Below are 23,212 nucleotides of genomic sequence, written 5' to 3'. Positions count from 1 at the left end.
AGCAATTAAACTTTTTCTGTACCAGCTGCCTAGTACTGAAATTCTAATCAAGAGCTATATATCTTACAGTATTTTTTTTCTGTTTATTAATGGACTGGCAAAAAGTTAGTGATGTATTGGATATCATTTACACTATACCCAGGACTAGGAAACGAGGCTGAACTCTGAGTCAGATATAGGAGCAAGGCACTTGTAAATATTTCCATGAAAGTGAAACTTGAAGAACCAGAATGATTAAACTTATTGAACCTGACCAAACCAATAGCATTCTGTCAGCCTCAGAGAGAAAGGTACAATGTGATTCATAGATAACAGAGAAAATTATTGGCAAAGGGAGAAATTTCTACCCCTGGCCATGTGTGTCTTAATCAATTCTGAGCTCATTTAAATACAGCAATTTATATTATTGATCTCTTTCTTACTTTAATTTCACTGTTAAATATTTTAGATGATAAATATTTATGTTAGGATTGATTCTTCCATCATAGAAAAGCAAAATCCAAAAATGTTCAGCTACTGCCTTTCCAGTGATGCTGACATGGTTCTACTCCACCCCCGTTTACATCTATTAATTGCCCCCATACCATTGGGGTTTCTTGCTTTTTTCACACTGCTTTTATTCTCCTGCCTCATCTGTAAGAGTAGTTTCTATGTCAGCGAAGAAATTGCTTCCGTGATGGACAAGCAGAGCCCACACTTCAAATTTTCCTTTGTCTTTGTGATTAATGTTTAAATCATGCTCACTTTGAGGGGGAAAAAATATACATGCAGTACTTTGAATGGGACTACAGCTTCCCTGCTGCTGATTGTCCTCTGAATCCTGTCACAGCAGCAACAATCTCGAGCAGTGCAGCTGCCAAATGCCCAATGGATGGAAGTTTTTGGTATTAGGCAAAGGTTTGAAGCCACACTCATTCTGACCAGTAGAGATAAAATGAACCCACATGTTCAGCATTCAAAGTCCCATCTATTCGCCACCATCAGGAATGACCCAGAGATATTCCCCTAGCTAGTTAAACATCAGGCATGTTCCTTCTTTCTGGAGCAACACTGAGAAAATACTGGAAAATTCTGTCATCTTATAGCAAAAATCTTTCACAATCATGCAGACCCTACCACGATGAACATGTTGAGGAGGGGTGAAAGTAGATACCACACCATTGCAGTGTTCTAATGCAGTATTTCAGGAGAGGGATGTGGTGATGAAAAAGTGATTGAGACTAAGATAGGTCAATACTGTAAAATACTACAAATAATAATCCATAATATGATTTACATTTTCAGAGTTGAAGAAATACAAGAGATACGAAGTGTTAATGACAGCATATAATGTCATTGGTGAGAGCCCTACCAGCACACCAGTGGAAGTGTTTGTGGGTGAAGCAGGTAAGTAAAACTGGTTCATATATATTTTTTAGTTCCAACAAGTTCTAGTATTCTCCAAATATTGGGAAAGGACTCGAACATTATCACTAACAGTTTTCTGTAGTGTCCTCTGCTGGAATAGGTTGGCACCAATAGCTTCTCAGCTTTTCAAAGCCAGTTGGTCTACAGGAATAAGGTGAATTTAAAAGAAAAAAAGAGGAAATGTTTTTTGGAGTTGCAGGAGGATGACTGTTCATACCAAATTAGCTTGAGGGGAAAATTGACTCAAGTTAAAGAAGTAAAAAGTAGAGCATAGGAAAGCCACAAGGGAAAAGAAACAAAACTACAAAACAAGGGAGACTTGGGAAGCTGGTTCTTTTATTTCATCACTGTCTGTGTAGAGACATTGCCTGTGCACCACATCTTGCTGTATTTTTATGCTCTTGATGTCAAGAAGATATTGTGTCCGGTTTAAAGCTAGCTCTGGAGCTGCAGTTGAAGGTTACTCTCGAGAACATGCAGACTTCTACCCCTGCATCAGCCTCTGCAGAAACTGTGGTGCAGTGGCACTATTCACGCTGCTCCTTATTATGGATGTAGTGCATGAATTCAGGCTGTATTTATGAAGTGTAACTTGCCGATCAATTTTAAATCCCTCCATTGGAAGGCCGGAGGCAGGCATCAGGACAAGAGTGTTAACTAGGCACTCCTCTGAATGCTTTGTGAAACAAGTGATTTGGAGAAGCAGAGATAACCTGCAGCTGAGCCTGTTCTTCTCGGTGGCTCCAGTAGAGCAGTGAAGGACTGGAATAGCTGATGTCTTCCTCTCAGCCCGGTGGCGATGCGGGATTTACGGTGACCCCAGCTGGAGGTTCTGGCACTGAAATGGCTGTTAGTTATGGTATCAATTTCTGCAGCAACATCTTTTGAAGCTTAAAACAAGAATAGGCAACACGCTCCCTCCTGTTGTTCAGTCTGCTGCTGGGAACAGATCTGATTGCACTTTTGTTCTTCTGTCTCAAGGCTAAGATGTAGAAGTTAGCAAACTCAGTGCTAAAACCATTTATTATCTTTCACTAAAGATTCTGTTGCTCAAAACTAAGTAAAGTCCCCCCTCCCTTTTTTTTTTTTTAATTACTGCTTAACCTGTGCATTTCAATTAGCATACGACAGTCACTATCTTTCCTTGAAAAGTCATAAATTAATGAGGGTAGTGTGGTTCTGGAGACAGCTGGCAATACTCACATGTTTTCTAGTTTGCTGTTGCTCCAATATCTTCCAGTAACTGCAGCAAAGGAAGCCCCAGGTGGAGCCAACTGTATCCAGCTTCAAAATAGATTTTTGTTTCAGAACATGTCTCCCTGCTGCAAACTGAGCCAACAGCCGCATTTCTACACATGTACAAAGCACAGAAAGTCAGCTGGGGGAAAGGAGGTGGTGCTGGTGCATCGTGTATGTTAACCACACAGGGCATGTCTCCTTTGTTGCAGCTCAGACAGGGAATGGTACAGTGGAAGAGGCAAACTCGGGATGAAAGCAGGCTGCACAGGGAGTGGTGGGGTCCCTGGAGGTGTTGAAGAAGCGCTGAGATGTGGCACTGGCAGATGTGGTTTTGTGTCATGGTGGGGATGGGTCAACAGTTGGACTTTGGTGGTCTCAGAGGTTATTTTCCAACCTTAATTAATCTGAGACTTTCTTTCACAGGCAGGGCTGGTGTTTCTGAGGTTGCAGCGTGACTCAGTGTGGTTTTCAGAGATCCTGACTCTATCTCTGGTTAGGGGCAATTTGGGTCCATGCAGTAGAAGTGATGAACATAGGATCTTCCTGCAGATTTTCACACTTGTAGTGTGAAGTTATTATGCTTTGTTATATAACTGCCTCTTCCACCTCCGGAGATGGCTGTGATTTATACTGCGAGCAAAGTGATTGGAGCTGGTGCTGCAATTTAAGTTTTAAATTGATTTGTGACACTTTTGAGTTAAAGCGTGCTGCGGAAATGCAAGTTTTTGTTGTTATTGTTTGCTTGATGTTCTTACCCGTGGTAAAGTCAGATAAGTAGCAAGCTGGAAAAAATGGCTCCGCCAAGCTCTGATGGTGGGACACCCATGTAAAAAGTAGAGAACACCTTGACAGTGCAAAAACCACCGACAATGTGAGTGTAGCACTGAACACAAAGTGACTGAAGCGGACCAGATCCTGGTCTGAAGGATAATTTGTGCCCAAGTACTGCTAAATTGTGCTTCACTGTGCTATAAGAGTCACAGTAATTCCAGTAGGTGTAAGAAGATACCTTGCAGTTGTAAAAAGGATTATACAGCACGTGTCTTTGGGGGAATGTGGTGGTTTGAGGTAAACTAATGCTTTAGGTAACATTTCAGGGGTAATACCCATTTCTGTGCAGTCTGTGGCGTTTTGTACAGCGTGGAGCATCCAGAAATCATAATGATGGTTGGAGTGCTGTGTGGGATGGGAACAGCAAACAGCCCAGCCAGATAAACAGTGCAGGAGCATCCCAAACCCTTCTTTTGCTCTTGTGCTCTCCCTTGTGAAACTTGAAAATGCTCCTGCTGTTGTATCTGGATTTTTATGGTACTAACTCAAGTAGGCATTGGAGTTCCCTAACAGACTCAAAAAATAAAAAATAAAAATACACCATTAAAACCAACCTTCTGGCAGTTTTGCAAGTTAAACAAGGAAAAAATCCCGAATCATGGAGTATCCTTCAAGCATGCTGTTGAGCCATACCCAAAGCACTGTCCCAGGTTCTCAGTTCTCACGGGCTTGGGCCAATGGCAATTATAGATTCCAGGTCCAAGTAACAGGGTTGAGATGCCAGGTGATATAAGAAGATTGATGCGAGCAGGTTTGGGTTTGATTTGGTTGGTATTTTTTGCAGTAGATGGAGCAAATGTTTTTTTCTTATTGCACCAGTTTTGTCCCATTCAATGAAAACAGCAAAGGCTTCGTGTCTGGATACGTACAAACCTCTCTGATGTGGAGAATAAACCGTCCCCATGCTGCACTGATGGGTCTGAGCAGTGCCAGCGCTTCCCTCACCTGCCTTGAGCCCCTGCATCCCTCTCCTGCATGGAGGAGATCTGCAGAACGTTGCCTGTTTAGATCTGGCAGCAGCTCTGCCCTGCTCGTTAAAGAACCACTTGCATCTCCTGACAAACAGCAATAAAATAAATAAATAAAATTAAAATAAAAAATAAAAATGTAAAGTAATAAGAAAAAAAATAAAAAAATAAAATAAATTGAAAGCTTCCACTCGCAGCAATGAGAAGGGAGCTGCAGCCCCTTGGCAAGCCCCCTTCTCGCCTGGTTAATTCATTGAGCAGTTCAGCTGTCAGGGACTCTGGCTTTGATTGGGAAGGCAGAAAGAAGCTGTGCTGATCATCATCCTGGCCCTAAATGCAGCTGCTACCAGAGGTGCCGTTCTGCTTGACTAAAATTAAGGCTCTGTTAGAGCAGCTCCTACATCAAGAGCATTATTCTACCGGGTCACTGTCGCTGTCTGATTGTGTGGTGGTCTCTGGAGTTCGGGGTAGTCCACCACCTGCATTTTAATTAAACAGAAAGCACAGGTTTGGGGCAGGCATGCTTCACCTAATTTGGGCTGGTGAATAAAATGGAAGGCGGCAATACAACTCCTGTGCTAACGAGCTTGCAGCCTCCAGTGCTTCTCTCATATACTGCAAAGCTGTTCTGGATGAAAAATAATGGAATTCATAATTTCTTCCAGCAGCTGCTGCTGGAGGAGAGTGTGTGTGTATGGAAAGGAGGCAGCAGAAGGGGTGAAGTGCTCTGAGAGATGCTTGCCTTTAAATAGGTTGTAAGTCCATTTGTCTGAAGAGGGAGTGATGTGTGTCATTATAACTGATGGTGGCATTGGTGACCTTCAGAATTCACAGGAACTGATGAGGCTGGTTTGTTGTTGTTGTTCTCTTTAATAATGATCTCTGAGAGCCCATTCTGCAGAGGCAAGGGGAAGGAGCAAAGCGCTGGCAGACAGAGATCCACTTCTTAGAAGTCCTCCATTGAAACACTGCTCTGGTTGCTAACATTATCTTTCAGGAAAGCAGGTTTCCTGCCCATCTCATTTCCATCCGAGTGATACCTTGGCTTAGAAGAGAGCAAGACTGGGACAGAGAGTTGACTGTTTCTCTTCTCTTATCCTCTACATAAACATGAATTTACCCCTTTGGAGCAAAGCTCACAGAGGCCACAGCAAATGTTTCTCTTCTTGCTGTTATCTCAGTTATTTCCATCTGCCCCCCCCCTGCCTGCAGCTCCACAGCTGCTCCTGAAGCTCCCAAACTTAGTTTTGTGCACCCACACCTGGAGGCTCTGCCTTGCAGTTACAGCAGGGGATGCACTTGAAGCAGCTGGTGTTTTGCAAGCAAGGAGCAGAAACTATCTGGATAGCTCCAAGACCAAAAGCAATGATTTTGAATTGGGGAAGAGAAGGCAAAATAGAAGGAGCCATGGTAAGGAGAAGCGAGCCTCATAGGGAAGCAAAGACTGATTTCTCTTTGTGAGCTTCTTCTAGCAAAGAGCTCATGTCCTTTCCAACCTGGTTGTTTGTGTTCAGGCAGCGCCTCTCCTGGTAATGCTGGAGAAGGTTGTTGGAGCAAGGCTGCTTTGTCTTTGAGTGTTTTCCTCTCCTGAAGATGCTGTGTGCTCACAATATACACAACCTGTGTGGCCTCACCTCCCCTTTATAGGTTCTTTTGTGGAGAAAGGAGACCCACAGCACTGCCTCAGGTCCCCCCTTCCTGTAGCATGGAACCGTTTCTCCTTCTCTGCCCTGAATGGAGCTGAGAAGATGCTGCACAGAGAAGTCCCCTGTGCCTCCTTGTTAAGAGCCTACAAGAGGAATGACAACATTTCAACACATTCAAGCTGGCAGCCTCAATCAGCCTGCTGTGGCCCTTTGGCTGTTTTCTCCTATCTGTCTGGGACACACGCTCCCTGTCCCTCCGTGGCTGGCTGTGCCTATGCAGATAGCTGTGTGTTGCTGCTGGCATGGCTGGAAGAGCTGGGTGGGCATTTCCATCCCAGCCCCCACTGGAGGAGGGCAGGGAAGGACTGTCGTGGCCGTTAACACTGCAGTAGTCTAAAACCTGTCAGCCTAGGGACAGCATCTTCCCTTGATAAACAAAAGGGGAGGGAGGAAGCTAAGGGAAACAAGTACAGTAAACCACAGGCTTCATTTTCTCCCACTTTATTTAAAGGGGTTGACCTCCCATCGCGCTTTTAATAGCATCACACCTGTGGTATGTCAGGGTATTTGCATTTCAGTTACTGACACTTCTAAACATCAGGGAAAGGTTACTTTTGGGGGATGGATGGCTGTTTCAAAATATTTTCTTTTTTCCCTTAACTTCAATGTAAAGAATCTGCCTGAGCTGTTGCAGTAAGCAGGAATGCCCTGCTCTGGGCGTGATGCTGGGTTTTCATCCTGTCCCCAGTGCCCTGCTCCTTAAGACATGAGTTCTCCACTGAGCTTAAAGATCCAAGCCAAATTCACCAAAAATACACACACACAAAAATAAAAAATAAAAAAAGAGTAATGTCAAAGCAGAGCAAGGAAGGAAACCTATAGGAAGGAACCTATATAGGTGGGGTGAAAAAAAAAATGAAGAGATCTTTCCCACTCCAAACAGAAAATAAACCTCTTTTCAGCTTCTCTTGCACTGCTGTAAGCCATTATGGCTATATCCCACGTACCCCAACAGCACTCCCTTTCAGAGAGCCACTGGGTAGATGATGTCACTATTTCAAGCTGGATTTTAAACTCCAGGCTCACTCTATACATGGTTTCCATGTGGGGCTTGATTGCAGCAAGTCCAGTGTGGATTTGTTGTTCCCATCAATTCAGCTCCACTGGTGGTAATAGCAGTATAGATAGCACTCAGTCGCATTATCTAATCCTGCAGGGCTATGACAGAACAGTAAAAAATAACAAACTAAAGTGTGCCTACATTAGAGCATTAGTCGTTCCTTGTTACTGGTGGAGCTGCGCTGCTGGGAATTATGGATATGAATTTTCTAGATAAACCTCAGCTCCCTTTCCTACTCCAACGGACTATTTTCAAAGGGTAATTTTAAGTTCTTAATTTGTTTATAGATGAGCACAAAGATTTCGTAATTAAAACTTCCAAATTTGGTAACATAGCTCAGTAGCTGATCTTATAGCAGCAAAACAGAAAGTAACCATGCCAGTGTGAGTCTGTGAAAGAAGTGTCCTTAATGTCAACATGTCAAAAAGACATCCCTGCAGCTCTCTGGAGACCGAAATCTAATGTCAAGGCAGAAGGAAGCAAAGTCTAAGTGAGAGCCGTACTGCTGTCAAAGCAAGTTATTCTGCCATAGAGGAAAAGGAATTTTAAGAGAAGGCACTGGAAAGCAGTGTCCAGATTGAGACATAGATTTGATGGGCTTATTTGACATCTTTAATTCTCCACTGACTATCCAGAAGCTCCCTAAAATGATTTGCAATGTTTTCATGCTGCAAGTAAAAGCTGAATGTGCGCCTCATTAACAGCTCATTAAGTTGTTAATATTGGTCATAAGCAGCCTTTGGTACAGCACAATGCTTTAAACAGTGCATCAGCTCCTGCTTAGCTCTGGTTTAATTGCCTCTTTTTATCACATCTCAGTGTAGGAAAGATGTTTCTGTCCAAGCAAAAATAAAATCAGATGTTGATCATCTGAGCTTCCTTACCTCTTGCACTGCTCTTGCCCGCCAGGGTGGCGTGAGATTGCAACTGTCATGCGACGTTTTACCCAAATGATGAACTTTTGTCTCAAACCCCAACAATTTCATGTCGATTTTCAGCTCTGCCCATAGCCTGAGACAGACAGCTATCCGTTCTCAGCTTCACCATCTGGACTCTTGCCTTTGTTCTGCAGTTGGTGCAAGCAGCAGTGGGAGTGGTAGGACAAATGGGCGGCTGGCGGTTCTGCTGCAGTGTTCCATGGCCCGTGAAGAGCTTGGTGCGGGGGCATCCCTGCACAGAGGGCAGAGGGATGGAAAGCCTGATCGTGTATGCAAAGCCTGACTGCGCCAGCAGCAGAGCTACTCCATTAAAAGCAAAGAAATTAACCTTCCTTTCGAAAACATGAGCCATCCGTAGTAAAGTAAAACGGACCATAAATCGCCCTGGTAAGGAAGTGGGGAAGCCCCAGGTTGATAACTCACATTCAAGCAGACACAGGCTGGAGCTGGAGTATTTTTGACTAAAGGATATTCGCAGCCAAGTATGCGTCCCTTCTAATTGCACGGTCCTGCTCTGCTTGTTTTTCTTCGTCCTGGGATATGTGAGCAAAATGTCATAGGCTTTTCTGTACAGGTCTCAGCTCCTGTGGCGTTGCCTCCTCTGCACAGCTTTGCTGTGAAGCCAGCTGTGGAGAAACACAGTTGGTTTTCTTTTCTGACATCTGTTTGCTGTACTCGTCGTCAATCATGGCTCTGGAGGTGTTTCAGGTTGCTTGTTGTAGATTGAAAGCATAAGAAGTTGCAATTTCTAGTATGAATTACCAGTAATTCTAAAACATGATGTCCACAGCAATCCAGACACCGGCACGATGTCAGTGGCACAGGACAGACAGCAGAAATGAATTCACAAAGCGCTCTGAGTGCAAAATGAGCCAGGAGAAAAGTTTCAGTCCAAAGTGTAGGTGTAGATTTAGACTCTGGCTCCCCAGGACCATGAGATCACAGTCCTCCAAGGTCTCCCTGGGGTTCCCCAAGCACTGTAATCTGTAAATCCTAATTTAAACTCTCATGGGGGTCAAACACCCGACTTCAAAACCTGCAGTGCAAGGTTATCTCAGTGGCAGATCTCACCTGCTCAGATTGACTTTTTGTGGTACCCAGTGAAGATTCACCCTAATTACATGCTCTCTTGAGCTTAATGGAGGAAAAGGAGTTGTCAGTGCTTCTTAGGCTTTAGTAGGTCTCGCAGTTAGGGAACATTAAGTGAGTGCTTTTGTCTGCTGCCATGAAATTACGATATTATGATATCAACATGTGGGATTAATAAGTTATAATGAGAGGAATGTACCTGTGAACAGAGGAGAAGGGCTCTTGGGAATCAGGGAGCCCAGGGGGATGGTCAGAAGCGGGGAATGCTGCCCTTCTCATGGTCAGACTTCTTGAGAGAGCTGAGAGCAGTACTTCTCCATGCAGTGCTGCTCCCACTCCTGCTGCAGGTGAGAGAGGAGCCCGTCTGCTATCAGGCACTGCAGTTCTTCACCATCTCGTGCATTCCTGGGACTGAGTCCTGCACTCATCAGAGCTGATGCTGCTTCTCACTCACACAAGCCTCACGCTGGGTTAGCTCCACTAGCTTTAGTGGAACCATCTCTAATTTACCTTGGAAGGGAGAAGGGATTTCAGCTGTAGGTTTACACCTGAATGTTTGTTTGCACCTCCCCGGTGCAAACTCTCGCTGCTCCTGCTCGCGGGTCCGTCCCTGCTGACTGATGGGCTGCCTATGTGTGAGCATATCCTTGTTGATTCAGAAGAAATAATGAACAAAAGCCTATTCTATTATTTTCCCCTCCCTGCTTTAACCACCGGTATGCCCTTTCCAGAGGCAGTCTTACAGTTCTGAAAGAGCTTTACTTCTGGGTCAGGTGTTCTCGGTCTCATGATGGATAATCTCAGTATGCAATGTGATAGCCTATTTTAGGATTTTATTTGCTAAGTAGAACTGTGGCCTTCAGGTTCAAAATGTGTAACTTCTGTTTAGGGGTTCTGTTTCACAGTACTGCTTTGCAACATCCACCGTGGTTTAGTGTGTTTCACTGTAATGTGAACACACTAATTTCTTTACATCAGGTTGTGCCTGCCCTAAGAACACCCTGGATTGCATGTGGCTGGTTGGGAAATCTTCACGTTAAAAGATTGGTAATCACAGCAATGGTGTTTTCACCACTGCTGGAAGAGATGGTGAAGGAGAGGATGAGAATTACTTCTGCTTGATTCACTTGCCAGTTTATAAAGCTTCTTCATGAATAAGTCATATCCATAGAGATTTCCTCAGAACATGATTGCCTCCTTGGTTTGAAAAAATGGCATTGGCAGATAACCTCCTCAAGTCTGAGTCCATTTCTGGTCCTTGTTTCATTCAGTGTTTTTTTTTTCCAATACATGTGATGAATGTGATCTCTCCTTTAGCCACCTGCATCCCTCTGTGTACCTCTCCAGAAGGTGAGGATACACCTAGACAATACTGCAAGGCTTCCCAGTGCTAAGCAGAGAAGCTGGGCATGTTACCAATGGGTTTCAGTAGCATCTGCTTTTATTTACAATTGTTCATGACTTTAATACCCTTAAAAATTCAATGCATTGTCTATCCCTTCTTTTCCACCAAGGTACATTTGTCTGTTTATCTTTCATTGTGGCTACAATTAGACTCTCCCTTCCATCAGCTTTCACAAGGGAGAGAGGGTTGTTTTTCAGGTTGGTCTGACATGGACTTCCAATGGTCCACCATACAGTAAGAAATGTCCCCATTTCTCTGACTCTGATCTATGCAATCTTGTGAACCACCCCCTAGTTCCACACCCTGAAGGAGGGGTTATTCCCTACTGGAACTTGGTTGACTTGGGGTTGGACTCGATGATCTCTTGAGGTCCCTTCCAACCCCTATGATTGTATGACTCCAGCTATCCCCCCATGGGAGGTTGTTCTTCTTCAAGGCAGGGGAGAACAGATTGCTTCTTTCCCCAAACTCCCGTCATGTGTCAGAGCATCAAAGCTGGTAACAAACAGAGGTTTGGTGCCTGGGTAAGAGAGGTCCAGTGACAGCAAACAGGGCTGTATTGGAGCGTTAAGGGTGTCAGCATGCATGCTTTTGAATGTGGATCTGCCCATCTTAGTGCTTCTGAAATGCATCTGAGCAGCCCCACAACGTGCAGCCCTTGGAAAAAAAAAAAAACGTGTGTACTTTCATCACAAAATGCAGCCTTGCTTAAAACAGCCAGAAATTGGTGGGAAACATCTTTTACATTCTAAATATAGCTTGTACTGCCTTGTCACAGCGGAAAGCAGCTTCAGTTGCTGTTTTTGAAGCACAATTAACTAATTGTTATTGAGCTAATCAGCATAGCTCACACAGCATTCCTGATGGCACAGAGCACTGCTGCACAGAAGAAGAGCTCCTGCTCCCACCTTTCCTTCACAGGCACTGAAAGAAAATGGCCAGTGAGCACTGAAGACCTTTTCTCTCACACCACTTTTCTTTGGTGGAAGGAGTGACTGCAAACACCTGCAAATCCACCACTTTTTTCCTTATTTTGGGAGAGACCATCCCTGCCTTTCTTCTCAAATTCCAGACTGCAAGAAAATCTCTCGTGTTCGGCTTTGCCCATTGTGCTTATCTGTCTCTGATATTTTATCTTGTGGCCTTCTGTTTGTTTTGTTGTGTTTGGCTCTTAATACTCCATGTAACAGTTGATTATCTCTGCATGGCTGCAAAGGGAGGAGGGATGCTCTCCATCCTGCTGCGGGGACAGGACCAGTGCAGCAAGGATGGCTGATGCCAGACATTAAGAAAGCAAACCTAACCCAGGAGTACGTGTTAAGATTTAAATAGGTAGTGTCTGTGCAGCCATGGCAGAGAAATTTGGAAAGGGGTCAGTGCCCAGGATCACACAGACTTCTGAACAGCAGAGCTGAGCCCAACGTGACACAGGATTGTCTGAGCCCTCTCCAGTCCTTTCCAGCTCAATTTTCCAGGGCTGTGTGTGCCAGGAACCCGTGTGTAAACCTGGGAGGTGCTGCGTGTGTGTGCTTTAATCGAGAGCATATGCTACACTGAATTCTGCTCTGTCTTCTCCCTTGTTGCAGAGAGAAGGTAGATAAGATTACATCTGGTGTGCTAGAACATGCCACAGCCACCCTCCATTACAGTGTGCAGAAATACCGATTAGAGGCTTTTTAGGCCTGGAGCTGTCTCTTTGTTCTGTGTTTATGCAACACATTGTGCAATGAGATTCTGGCCTCTAGGTGCTAAAACCAAAATGCAAATATATTGATTACTGGGGAATAAAGGCAGGCCCGTTCACAAAAGCTTGCTTTGATGAACTGGAGGCAAAATGCTCTCTAGAAAGAAAAGGATCAGAGGTCTTTATAGAACAGGAGTTTGTTTGGGATTGCTTGGGACTGTGGGATCAAGCGGATGCACAGAAAATCTTTGATCTCATTCACTGCATTTTTCTCCATGGTTGTATATATATATATATATATATGTGTGTATATATCTATATATATATGTCTTTTCTTTTATTATTATTATTATTATTTTGTCCTGCCTGTTTATTTATTTGGCACGAGTACCAGGGCATCCTGTCCCATGCTTGTCATGATTCCCTGACATAATATTGGTGTTATAGAAATAATTAAAAAGTCGGTAGAGGAGAAACCTTTCACTAGCCAGAAATCCGAGCAGATGTAAGAGCAGCAAGGAATGCTTCATAAAAAACAGCTATTAGGTTTACCCGATGAATCACGGGGATTTGTAGCCTACCTGCACTACAGAGCATCGTGGCAACTGTCACTAAGAAAAGGAATAGTACTTTCATACTGATGTAAAGCCATCGGTGTCACACAGCCCAGAGAGCAAATATCCCAGGCAAGCGGGAGATAAACTAAGGTGAACCTTCAGCAGAGCGTGGAGATTGGTGCAGAGCCACTGGGGATTTCAAGCACCTTCTCTTTAAAGGTTATAAGCATTTGCAAGCTCAAATTGTCTGCAGAGAGAGCGGAGGCACTTGGTTCCACTGAGAAATGAGGACAGTGATATATTTAAATGTGGATTTGGATGCGTAACTTTATTCATGCACTCACTTTTACTCTTTCTCATTCCATTTCCAGATAGATTCATTGTCCTTAGTCAGCCCTGCCATCATTCCAGTCCATACTAGTTGTTGTTGCTGTTGTTATTACTTCTACTAATTACTGCACAACCTGCTCAGGCTTCCCTCCTTACTTTTTGACTGAGAGAGACTGCCAAGGAGACGATCTTAAAGGTGAATTGAGATCAGATAAGAGAAGAAATGTTTGCAAATATCTGCGTGAGATAACAAAGCGGGATACATGCAGAGAATTAGACTTCATGAATATATGCATTTTTTTCGGGGAAAGGGAAATGCTTTCCACCTGCCAAGACCTGAATTTGGGCCCTCCAGGCTTCGTGTCACTCCTGCTGTAGCTGATAATGTCACTAACACCTGAAGCAGTGTGAGGTATGCAGCTTTAACCTTGCTTTTATGTATTAGTGATTGCTACAGCCGTGAAAAAAAAGAATTCAGAGCTCAGTAATCTTGAACCGCATTCCTAGAAGGTAAAAGGCTTTTGAATTCACATCTGAAATGCATTCACTTCTATTGGCACGGGCTGTCCGCACGTTCAGCAAATGGCTCGGGGTTCCAAGCAGGTAAACTCTTCAGGGATGTGTTTCCTCTTCTTTAAAGCATTTCATTTTACCCATGTGGGAACGCTCGCCGTGTGCTCAGAGCCACAGCCAGCGTGAGCAGCACAGCACGGTGCTGCCGTCCCTCGCTGCCAGCAAGAAACCTGTGCGCGTCAGCCTTTGAAAGTTGAACACAGGGACGGACTCGCGGGGCACAAAAGCAAACACAATTTGCATCTCGTCGAGGCTCTGTGGTGGTGAAATGTCTTTTGCACGCAGTCTATCATTTTTACTTTTCCCCTCCCATCAAATTTTCCACCTCCGCGCCAGCAAAAGTGCAGCTCCAGCAGTGCGGGTGTCAGTGGAGAGTGATCACTGGCAGTTTTTAACCATTGTGTTTCTTAGACGTGCTCTATAAAAGGGATTTGAGGAAAAAATGGTGTTTTTGTGGCAGCAGGCTGCACACGCCGACTCTTCTAATGGTCACAGCTCGGAAGCAGCAATTGTTCCAGGCTGGCACATAGGATCCAAAGAAAAATGCTATTGCAGACATCACTTCAGACCTCAGTGCTGAGAGCACTTTGAAGCTGTCAGCTCAGGACAGCCAGTACTGTCACCACCCAGAAAAGAAAATACACTGCTAAAGCGATCCATTTTCTTCCGTGGTTGTACACATTCCCATTTCCCTGAGCGTGTCACCATCTGCAAATCCCCACCGTGTATTTTCAGGTTTGCATTGTGCAGTCGGTCTGGCCCCATTGCTCTGATGCGTGATAGGAAGGTCACAAAGCCCTGAGATGCTTGGGGAGACCACTGAGTGCAGGCAGTGCCTCAGAGAGCAGGGGAGCAGCAGTAGCATTGGGCAGCAGCACTCCTGCAACCAGCCAGTGTGTGGCTGCTGGGTTGGGCTGGCGGTCATCACCACCTCCTGTGTTCACCACACGCAGCCAGAAAGGAAACAAAAGGTGTAACAAACAGATAGTTTTCACCCGGCACCGGGATAATGGCTATTTTCAATTTTACCTTTCACATTTTAATTGTACAGCAATAATTTTGCAATAGAGTTGCCAGTGGCAAACATGCAAAAGACATTAACTTTATTTATGTTTTGGATTATTAATGTGGCTGTTAAAATTCCTCCAGTTAGTTTTGATTGAATTGTTTTTTTGTGCGATTCTGTCGTTTAATGGAGCGGTAAATAAGAATTTCTGATAATGAGCCCAAGCATCTGTCACAACAACCTGGCGCTGGTTATTAACATTTCCATTAACGGCAGGGTGGGCAGTGATAATATGGAAACCACACAGTTAGAACAAAATAAATAGTTGGTGTCAGGCTGAGTGGGTGTTAATTACTATTTTATTTTATAACTCTGGGGGGAGGGAGTATTGGTAGGAAAGTGTGACTTATGAAGGTCATTCTCTCTGAAGAAGGAAGTCTCCAGAGGAACAGATAACTGGGGCTATCTTACTCAAGTGGGGAATGTTTTATCGCTTCTATTTATGGCCCATAAACGGGCAGAGAGAAAGAGGCTGCTTTCTCAGGTAGTCGGGGTGAAGGCTGTGGCACAGCGAGAGGAGAAGTGTGCCCTCTGCCCTGCCTGTCCCTTCCCACTTCTGGAGTTGGAGCAGGACACACTTGGGCATCTCTTCTGTACACAGAACATGTGCTGTTTGGTTAAGAGCTGCCGGGCTGGGAGGCAGCTCATCGCCAGCAGCCACTGGGAAGAAAATCCAGCAGCACCAGGTTGCATCCTGACAGAAGGTAGAGCTGGTGTGACCCAGGTGCACTCGAAGGAAGCCAAAGATTGGTTTTCTTGCAGAGTACAATGCCAAAAAGTGCCAACGGGAGCCTAAGAGGTCTGTTCTGTATATGTGTGTCATACGAGATGAGTGCTAACCAGGAGCAAGCTAAAGCCATTTTGTCATACATAAAATGTGAGGCAGATTGACTGGTACCCGTCTGGGTTTGGAGGTGATGTGCTTTGGCCTTGGCCCTTGGTAGGGGGCTGGTACAAAGATGTGCCACTGAGTCCAGAGGCCGGGCTGGTGGGGCAGGGTGCTGTGCTGGTGGGGCAGGGGGCTGCACTGCTCCCCACAGCTGCTTTCAAGATGGGTCGCTCAGGAGCACCATGTTGCTGCCAAAGGCAAACCTGAAACATTACCACAGAATAAAGAAAGAATTCTCTTTTATTTCCCAAAGCTGCTGACAGGATTGAGTCTGTTCAATGTCTAACCCGGTCTGTGTGACACAGAACATCACCTCTGGAGGCTCAGCAGCTTCTCAGTCCCTGCAAGCTGCTGCTTTATACCTGAGACTTCCCAGCGATACGGAGACCTCCAGGGCTGGCTCTGCGAGCTGACTCGCGGCGTAAACAGAGTGTCCTCAGTCCTTCTACAAATGGAAAATTGCAGCCTGGATATGAACTAGTTCTGCTTGTCACTATTAATTCTTCTGTCCTCCTTTCTCTCCAGCACCAGCGATGGCCCCTCAGAACATCCAAGTAAACTCCCTTTCTGCAAGCCAGCTGGAGCTCACCTGGGACCCCCCTCCTGCCGACAGCCAAAATGGGAACATACAAGGCTACAAGGCAATGCTTCTATTTCTCTTCTGGTTTCATTTGCCTTGCTTGGCTTTGCTATTACTTGTGAGATGGCTCTACAACTACAGCTGCCCTCACTGCACAAGGCAAATTAAAGCAGTATTCAGCCTGCAGTATGGAAATGGCAGTGTGTCCCAAAATCGAAAGAAATGAGATGGGGTGAAGGGGGAGGAAAGGGAAAAGCTCATTGCTATTTTCAGAGAAAAGAGAGCATGGGAAGACAGGGCATGCAGATAGAGAGGCAGCTATGCTTATGCGGGCAACTTATCTGCTCCAAAAAGCAACCAAAACAGAAAAGCTAGGGGCAAGGAATGTATTGGAGAAAGCTAATTTAGTTTTCCACCTAATGACTGTTCCAAAGCCATTAGGAAAAGCAGAACTTTCTCCAAACTAGAAGCCCAAGCCAGGTCAGATTTCAGAAGACTTATTTCATTTCCCTAACTTTAACAAAATTAAATCATAGCATTAATTGCATTTGGTTTATATGAGATGAGCACGTTGCAGAGGCATGTTGTTTAGCTTCTCCGGCATGAGAATGGACCCTCAGAGAGTGGAAATGGGCAAATCTACAAACACTAGAGCTTGGCTTGTGTTCAGCGTCTGGCTCTGCCTCTCTCCATGAATTTAGACCCATAAGTGAAGAAAAGTCAAGCCAATGTGAATAATCTGGCATCCCTTCTTGGCAGTAGCAAGCAACCTTATATATCAATTCATGTTCTTTTTCTTTTCTATGTATATAGATGGCTCTAACAGCTTGCCTTGTAGAGCCAAGGTAGAGTCTTGCCTTGGCTCGTTCTCTCCATTTTCTGGCTTGCTTTGGCTTGTTGTAATGTGCACACTGCCAGGCCTGTCCAATAAGTAGGGCTGGCACCACTTTTCTCTTGGAATCATCTTCTCCAAGCCTAATTTTATGGGATCAGGATAAAAATTGTGCACGGAAGAACGGAGAAGGGTATCACAAGGAGCATTAGGGAAAATCTTCATTCCCTTTTCAGAAAGGCAAATGAATTATGGGATCGTCGTATCAGGGTGCCAGTGCTGACAGGCAGCTAGCATTTCAGGGAGAATTAAAAGACTGACCTCTCCTCGCTGAGTTTCTGGCAGCTCAGGTCTGCTGTCATCAGGCCATATTCTTCAGCCTGTGCTCTATTTTTGAATGATGTACTCAACTGCATGGCCACTGGACTCGGGGTAATTTGCCAAAGGGAAAGAAAAGATCAGGCACATGGAGAAAAGTGTAAGCATGCCATTCACCGGAGAGTCCAGAGCAAGGCTGCTCCATCTTGCTGATCTGCACAGCTGCAGTGCTGGGATGTTTGGAAGCTAGCTGCTAAAACATCTCACTGTTTCCAACAGATTTATTACTGGGAGAGCGACGTCCAGAATGACACAGAGAAAGTGAAGGTCCTTTTCCTCCCTGAGACAACTGTCCGCCTCAAAAACCTGACCAGCCACACGCGGTACTTGGTCTGCATCTCTGCCTTCAATGCGGCCGGGGACGGCCCCAGGAGCAGACCCTCGGCGGGCAGGACACACCAGGCTGGTAAGGGGCCACCTCAAAGCATGGGTCTGCTAGTCACTGGTAGCCAATGGGGGGTGTGGGGTGTGCGGGAGGGCACTGCTGTTTGGAGTTAGCTTTTTGCTGGGTCGTTATGTTGTGATGGCTGGGGGGAAAGGATAAAGAAATGTGTGGGAAGGGGAGCAGGGGGTTGGAGCTGGAACAGATGGTCAGAACAACCAGCCCCTCTGCAGGCTGATCCAGGATGCAGCTCTGGGGGTCTCTTTGGGGCCTCCACTGTCACATCTGAAAATCCGAACTTGTTAGCAGTGCCTGGAAATTCCCCAGCTGTCCTGTGAGAGAAGTGTGTGCAATTCCTCATGTTGAAGCCCTGCCATCAGACTGAGCTGCACGAGGGCAGTGGCTGCCAGGAGAAGCACATGAGCACTGGGGCTGAGTGCTCCCTTAGTGCCCTGCTGCACTTCAGCCCTGCTCTTGTGGGGGAGTTAGCTCAAGAAACCTCAGCTTCTGCAGTGCATCTCCACTAACCATGACAGGGGGAGAGCAAGCAGTAAAATGCTGCAAGCTTTCTGATAGTCAGCAGCTAGATGGAGAGCAAAGGCCAAACTTAGTGTTCCTGTGAGAATCTTCTCCTTCTGTCGTGGCTCCTTGCTTGCTGCTGAGCTCCAGTTTTGCAGCACAGTAGCTGCTTTGCTTAGGGAAGACAATCTGTGGTTCTGATTGATTCCTGGAAATTTTGATACAATTCATAAATCCCATTCTTACTTCGTTTCCTTTAGATTTAGCATGGGCAAAAAACAGTGTTTTATAATATGTTTGTAAATCAGACTGACTACGCCTGCTGCAATTCAACGCGTTTGCATTCCTTTCAGCACCCAGTGCTCCCAGCTTCCTGGTGTTCTCTGAAATCACTTCCACGACACTCAATGTGTCTTGGGGCGAGCCGACAGCAGCAAATGGAGTCCTGCAGGGTTATCGAGTAGTCTATGAGCCTTTGGCTCCCGTCCAGGGTAAGAAAGACCTACAATCATACATATTCATGGGAAAATGACAGAAAAGCACTGTAGCACCTTTTATCTCTGCCCAATTTCCAACTTGCTCTCTGCCATTTTCCAAGAGAAGCCAGGTGGCAGAGGGTAAGTAAAACAATTCCGCTTTTGCCAAAACTGCTCAGCAAAAACTGTAATATTGTGGAATATAGCTTTTGTCTGTCCTCTCTCATTTTCTTGAACAAACTATATTCTGCATGATTTGAAAAGTCATTTTACTGCCATTGTTATCCCGTGTGGAAGAAGAGGAAAGTCAGCTGAAGAGTGCCTGATTGTCTCCCCATGTTGCACCTTCAAATTGCTGAGTGGGCTCCATCCCAGAATAGTCGTCAGGCTCTCTCGTCTCGCTTGTCACATGATGTGTCACTTCTGTTATCTCAGAGATTGCCCAGGCATCAAATGTGCTAGTCATCACTGGTACCACTGCTGCTTCTGACAGGGGAGGAGAACTGTGATAGAGATTTAGTCGTGTCTGTTTACACGGAGTTTTCAAGCAGAATTTTTAACCCAACAGGAGTTTGAAGACAACACTGCAAAGGCCACAGGCGTTTCACTCGTTTGCAAAACAGCAACAGAAAAAGATTTGGCCACTTGTCTGAAAACAAACATGAATTAATTTCAAAGTTGAATCAGAAAAGATTGCACAGTTTTGGGATGGCTGCATTAATGTTTTTGTATTTCTGGTAGATTGCCAGTAGTTCAATAGGATGTCCAGCTTTGGCAGTGTGACAGCAGGGAGAGTGATTTCAGCCATTGCCGATCCATTTTAAACTTTTTTTTTTTCCAGAGAAATAAGGATATCAATCACTAATATTTGCTTCTTCTGTAAGGAATAGAGATCTATATTGTCTGAATATCCCTGTCTCATGCACTGAGAAAATTATACTCAGAAATGAAAACATGAGACTAAAAGCACTTTCAGCCTTTATGGTCGGCAGATCCAAGCAGAAAAAAAACTAACGCAGAAAGCATTTCCAGTTCTGACCAAGAAATGTGCACAGGGTGTGCAGGAGGTTTGGGCTCTCTGGGTATTTCCTGCCTTATATTCATTTCTACACAGTGTCTGAGAATACATTATTTCCCCAGAAAATCTGGAATTGTTGGATCGTTTTCTCTGTACACATTTGACTTAACATCCTCATAGTCTTTGTTTCCTTTTCTTCTCTTCCCCACCTCTGCTTTCTGACTCCAGATTGTCTCTCCTCCCTCTGTAGACTTGGTCAAGCGGGGAAGTTTTCGAGTGTTTTCCTCTTATTAATATTTTTTGCCTAAATTTATTCTCCAATTTCTACCCATTTTCTTTCATACCAAGATTTTTCTTTCATCAAATACATTTATTTTCCTTCCATGGTAAGCAACCCCTCCCTGAAAGCCATTATTTTCCTTAGAGAGATATAAAATCTCAGCTCATTTACTTCGAGGGCAAGACAAAGCCCAAGTCACTGAAGATGGGGCACGTGGCAGTGCTGGATGCCATCAGGCTTGGGGGACAGCCACTGCCAGAGGCCATCACCCCACAGGTCCTCCCAGCCCCAGGCCTCCCATTGCTCCATGCTTGCAGTGCACCATGCCAGACCCCTCGTGCTGACTGCTGAATTCTCTCCCAGCTGTGATTTTCATCTGAGCCCCCTCAGCATCGTGACACCTCCCACCTTCTCTCTTGCAAGCCACCATATAAATCCTGAGTGTTTTGCAAATGTTGCTGCCAGCGTCTGTTCCACAGTGCAATCTTCTCCCTGTTTGACCTTATATTGTTTAAGCTCTACGGTGTTATGTTTTACACCATAATAGACAACAAAATTGCCCTGGAGCCTTTTTTAACAGTTTCTTTTTTATTTTTTATTTTATTTTATTTTTGGAGCATTACTTTGAAATGACAAATGCTTCCTGATTTGTCTCTGAGAAATGAAATAGCACACCTAGGGAAGGAGGGAGCACTTTTACTGCTTCCTCGTTAACTGAGGAAAGGCTCTCTGAATTATAGATTGTCTGGGAGAAAACTTTGAGCGGGAATCGCTTGGGCATTATTCTTTATTTAACTGATAAAAAAAGCTGAAAAAGGCCTCTTGATTTGCATAAAATAAGCACCCAGATCGAAAAACCTCTTTCTTTGGCATTCTTGGGGGAGAAAAACTAGCAGACAGCCTTATCTACTGGGGAAAACATATTCCCACTTCATATGAACTTAGTTTGAAATGTGTCGTGTGCATTTCTCTACAAGGCCAGAAAATGCCAAAAGGACTCTGTCAGTTTAATTTTTTGTTTGTTCTGTTAAATGTTTTATGTATCAAATTACTTCTATTAGCTTAGTTTTAGAAATTCTCGGTGAAAACTAGATTTTCATTCATCCATTTAAGAAAAATCCTTCAGAGTGGGGAAGACTGAAAGACAAGTCAAGGCTTCAGCCTTGTCCAAGTTAATAGTGCATTGGCTGCATCCCCTGCTGCAGTGGCACTCAAGCCCAGAAGCTACCTGCAAGATATTTGTCCTTCCTTCTGCGTTCACTTGGTAATGGTGCAAGTGCCAGGACAAGAAGGAAAGAACCCGGAGCCTCATTTATGTCTTCCTCCAAGGCAGCATTGCAGGTTTCTCAGCAAAGAAAGAGTGGAGAAGTGCTTGTTTAGGAAGCAATCTGCAACACTGCAGTCCTCTTCGTTTACCTCCTCCTCTCTTCCCGGAGTAATTAGTGAAGTTGCATGTAGTCTCTTGGTAATTTCCCAGTTGTGTTGTAAGGTTTTTTTTCTTGTCAGTACCCACTTATCAAGCTTAAACTCTAATTATACTTATCAGTGCTGAAAATTGGCTATTATCACTACTTAAACTCCTGCTAATTGTAAGAAATACTTTCTTAGCAAACTGTTAGATGATTTTACTTACCATCTAGATATAATAAGCTTCTTTTTTTTCCTTTCTTTTTCTTCCACTGCAACCTTCTCTCATTTTTCATCCATGTGGCTATTCCAGGGGTCAGTAAGGTGGTGACTGTGGACATTAAAGGGAACTGGCAACGCTGGTTGAAGGTCCGAGATCTTACCAAGGGCATGACCTATTTATTCAGAGTGCAAGCCCGAACCATTGCCTATGGACCTGAACTGCAAGCCAATGTCACAGCTGGGCCAGCAGAAGGTAAGGAGAACCATCAAAACATGTCAGGAGCTAGATCAGTGAAGCAAATGCAGCCCAATAGCAGGGTACAGCACACTTAGGGTTTAACATGGGTTTCTAAGCCAAGGAGAATCACAGAATCGCAACAGAGGAGCTCAGGGCACGGTTCAGTGGATTTCACACCTGCCCATGAAAAACATATCTTCCTTTTCCTTTCTGAAAACTAAAAGATTGATGTGAATAAACAAAACTGTGAAAAAATGATAGTGCAAACTGGCTACCCAGGGAGTTCAAAGCTACATCCACCACGGTTCAGAATTCTGGTTGGGGTGCTATCCAGAGAGTCAGAGCTGGAATGGCTCTGTAGAGATTCCTGTGTGTAAAAACAGGAAGAGTTTACAACTATTTCTTCCTGACACTTTGGCTTATGCACAGGGAGATGTCTACAGGTTTCCTGACATGCCAAGAGCCTGAATTTCAGCATTCCCTGCTTGGTTCAGTGTGTGTACTGAAACAGTTGGTTTTCTTATTTGATCAGTGCTAACAGATGCCAGATAATCATAACAACTTAAATTCCCTCCAATTATATCTGTTTTTTCCCCTTTCCTTCTTAGCAGACACACTTGTATAACTCGAGCCAGTAAAAAATTAGGCCAGAATCTTACTGAGGTGGTTGATATTGAATGTATGTCGATTATTTTTTTCCTCTATCAGGGGAAGAAATGAAGAATACCAAAGTACATCTCCAGTAACACCCACGTTTGCTATTATCATTTCACTCCTCAGGGTCTCCCGGCTCCCCTCAGGAAATTCTCGTGACAAAATCTGCTTCTGGGCTGACGGTACAATGGGCTGAGGGAGATTCTGGAGAAAAACCCACAACGGGGTACATTATAGAGGCACGGCCCTCAGGTAAGCCATGGGAAACATGGAGAGCTCGGTGTTCTGAGTTCCCTTCTTTCAGCCCATTCTGAAACCCATCCCACAGTGGTGATGCTCTTGTCCTTCCCAGTGAGCTACTGGAATTCTGTGAGAGAGCAGTTCCTGCCCAGTACGAAATCTGCTGATGTATTACGTGGGTTGTCACATTTTCTCCTGTTTAGGCATAGTCACAGAAAATTACCCTAACTGCTCTAGTTTCCAC

The 23,212-nt window shown here is 44.7% G+C and overlaps 1 protein-coding gene across 2 annotated transcripts in view; it reads left to right on the top strand.

Moving 5' to 3' along the window:
- The window catches only part of SDK1 (sidekick cell adhesion molecule 1), a 352,886-nt gene that overhangs the window by 311,452 nt on the left and 18,222 nt on the right, over positions 1-23,212 (top strand). For both annotated transcript variants that reach the window (XM_065732888.1, XM_065732887.1), the window contains 6 exons: positions 1,285-1,386; positions 16,268-16,383; positions 17,752-17,938; positions 18,787-18,924; positions 21,928-22,089; positions 22,855-22,980. In XM_065732888.1, coding sequence (XP_065588960.1) covers positions 1,285-1,386; positions 16,268-16,383; positions 17,752-17,938; positions 18,787-18,924; positions 21,928-22,089; positions 22,855-22,980 — 831 coding nt within the window. The remainder of the gene's footprint in view (positions 1-1,284; positions 1,387-16,267; positions 16,384-17,751; positions 17,939-18,786; positions 18,925-21,927; positions 22,090-22,854; positions 22,981-23,212) is intronic.

This window comes from Cyrtonyx montezumae, unplaced genomic scaffold, assembly GCF_038088225.1.
Source record: "Cyrtonyx montezumae isolate F1298 unplaced genomic scaffold, pur_monq_1.0 scaffold_16, whole genome shotgun sequence".
Taxonomy (NCBI): domain Eukaryota; kingdom Metazoa; phylum Chordata; class Aves; order Galliformes; family Odontophoridae; genus Cyrtonyx; species Cyrtonyx montezumae.
The sequence above is the reverse complement of the archived record's forward strand: the minus strand, read 5'-3'. Positions and strand labels throughout refer to the sequence as shown.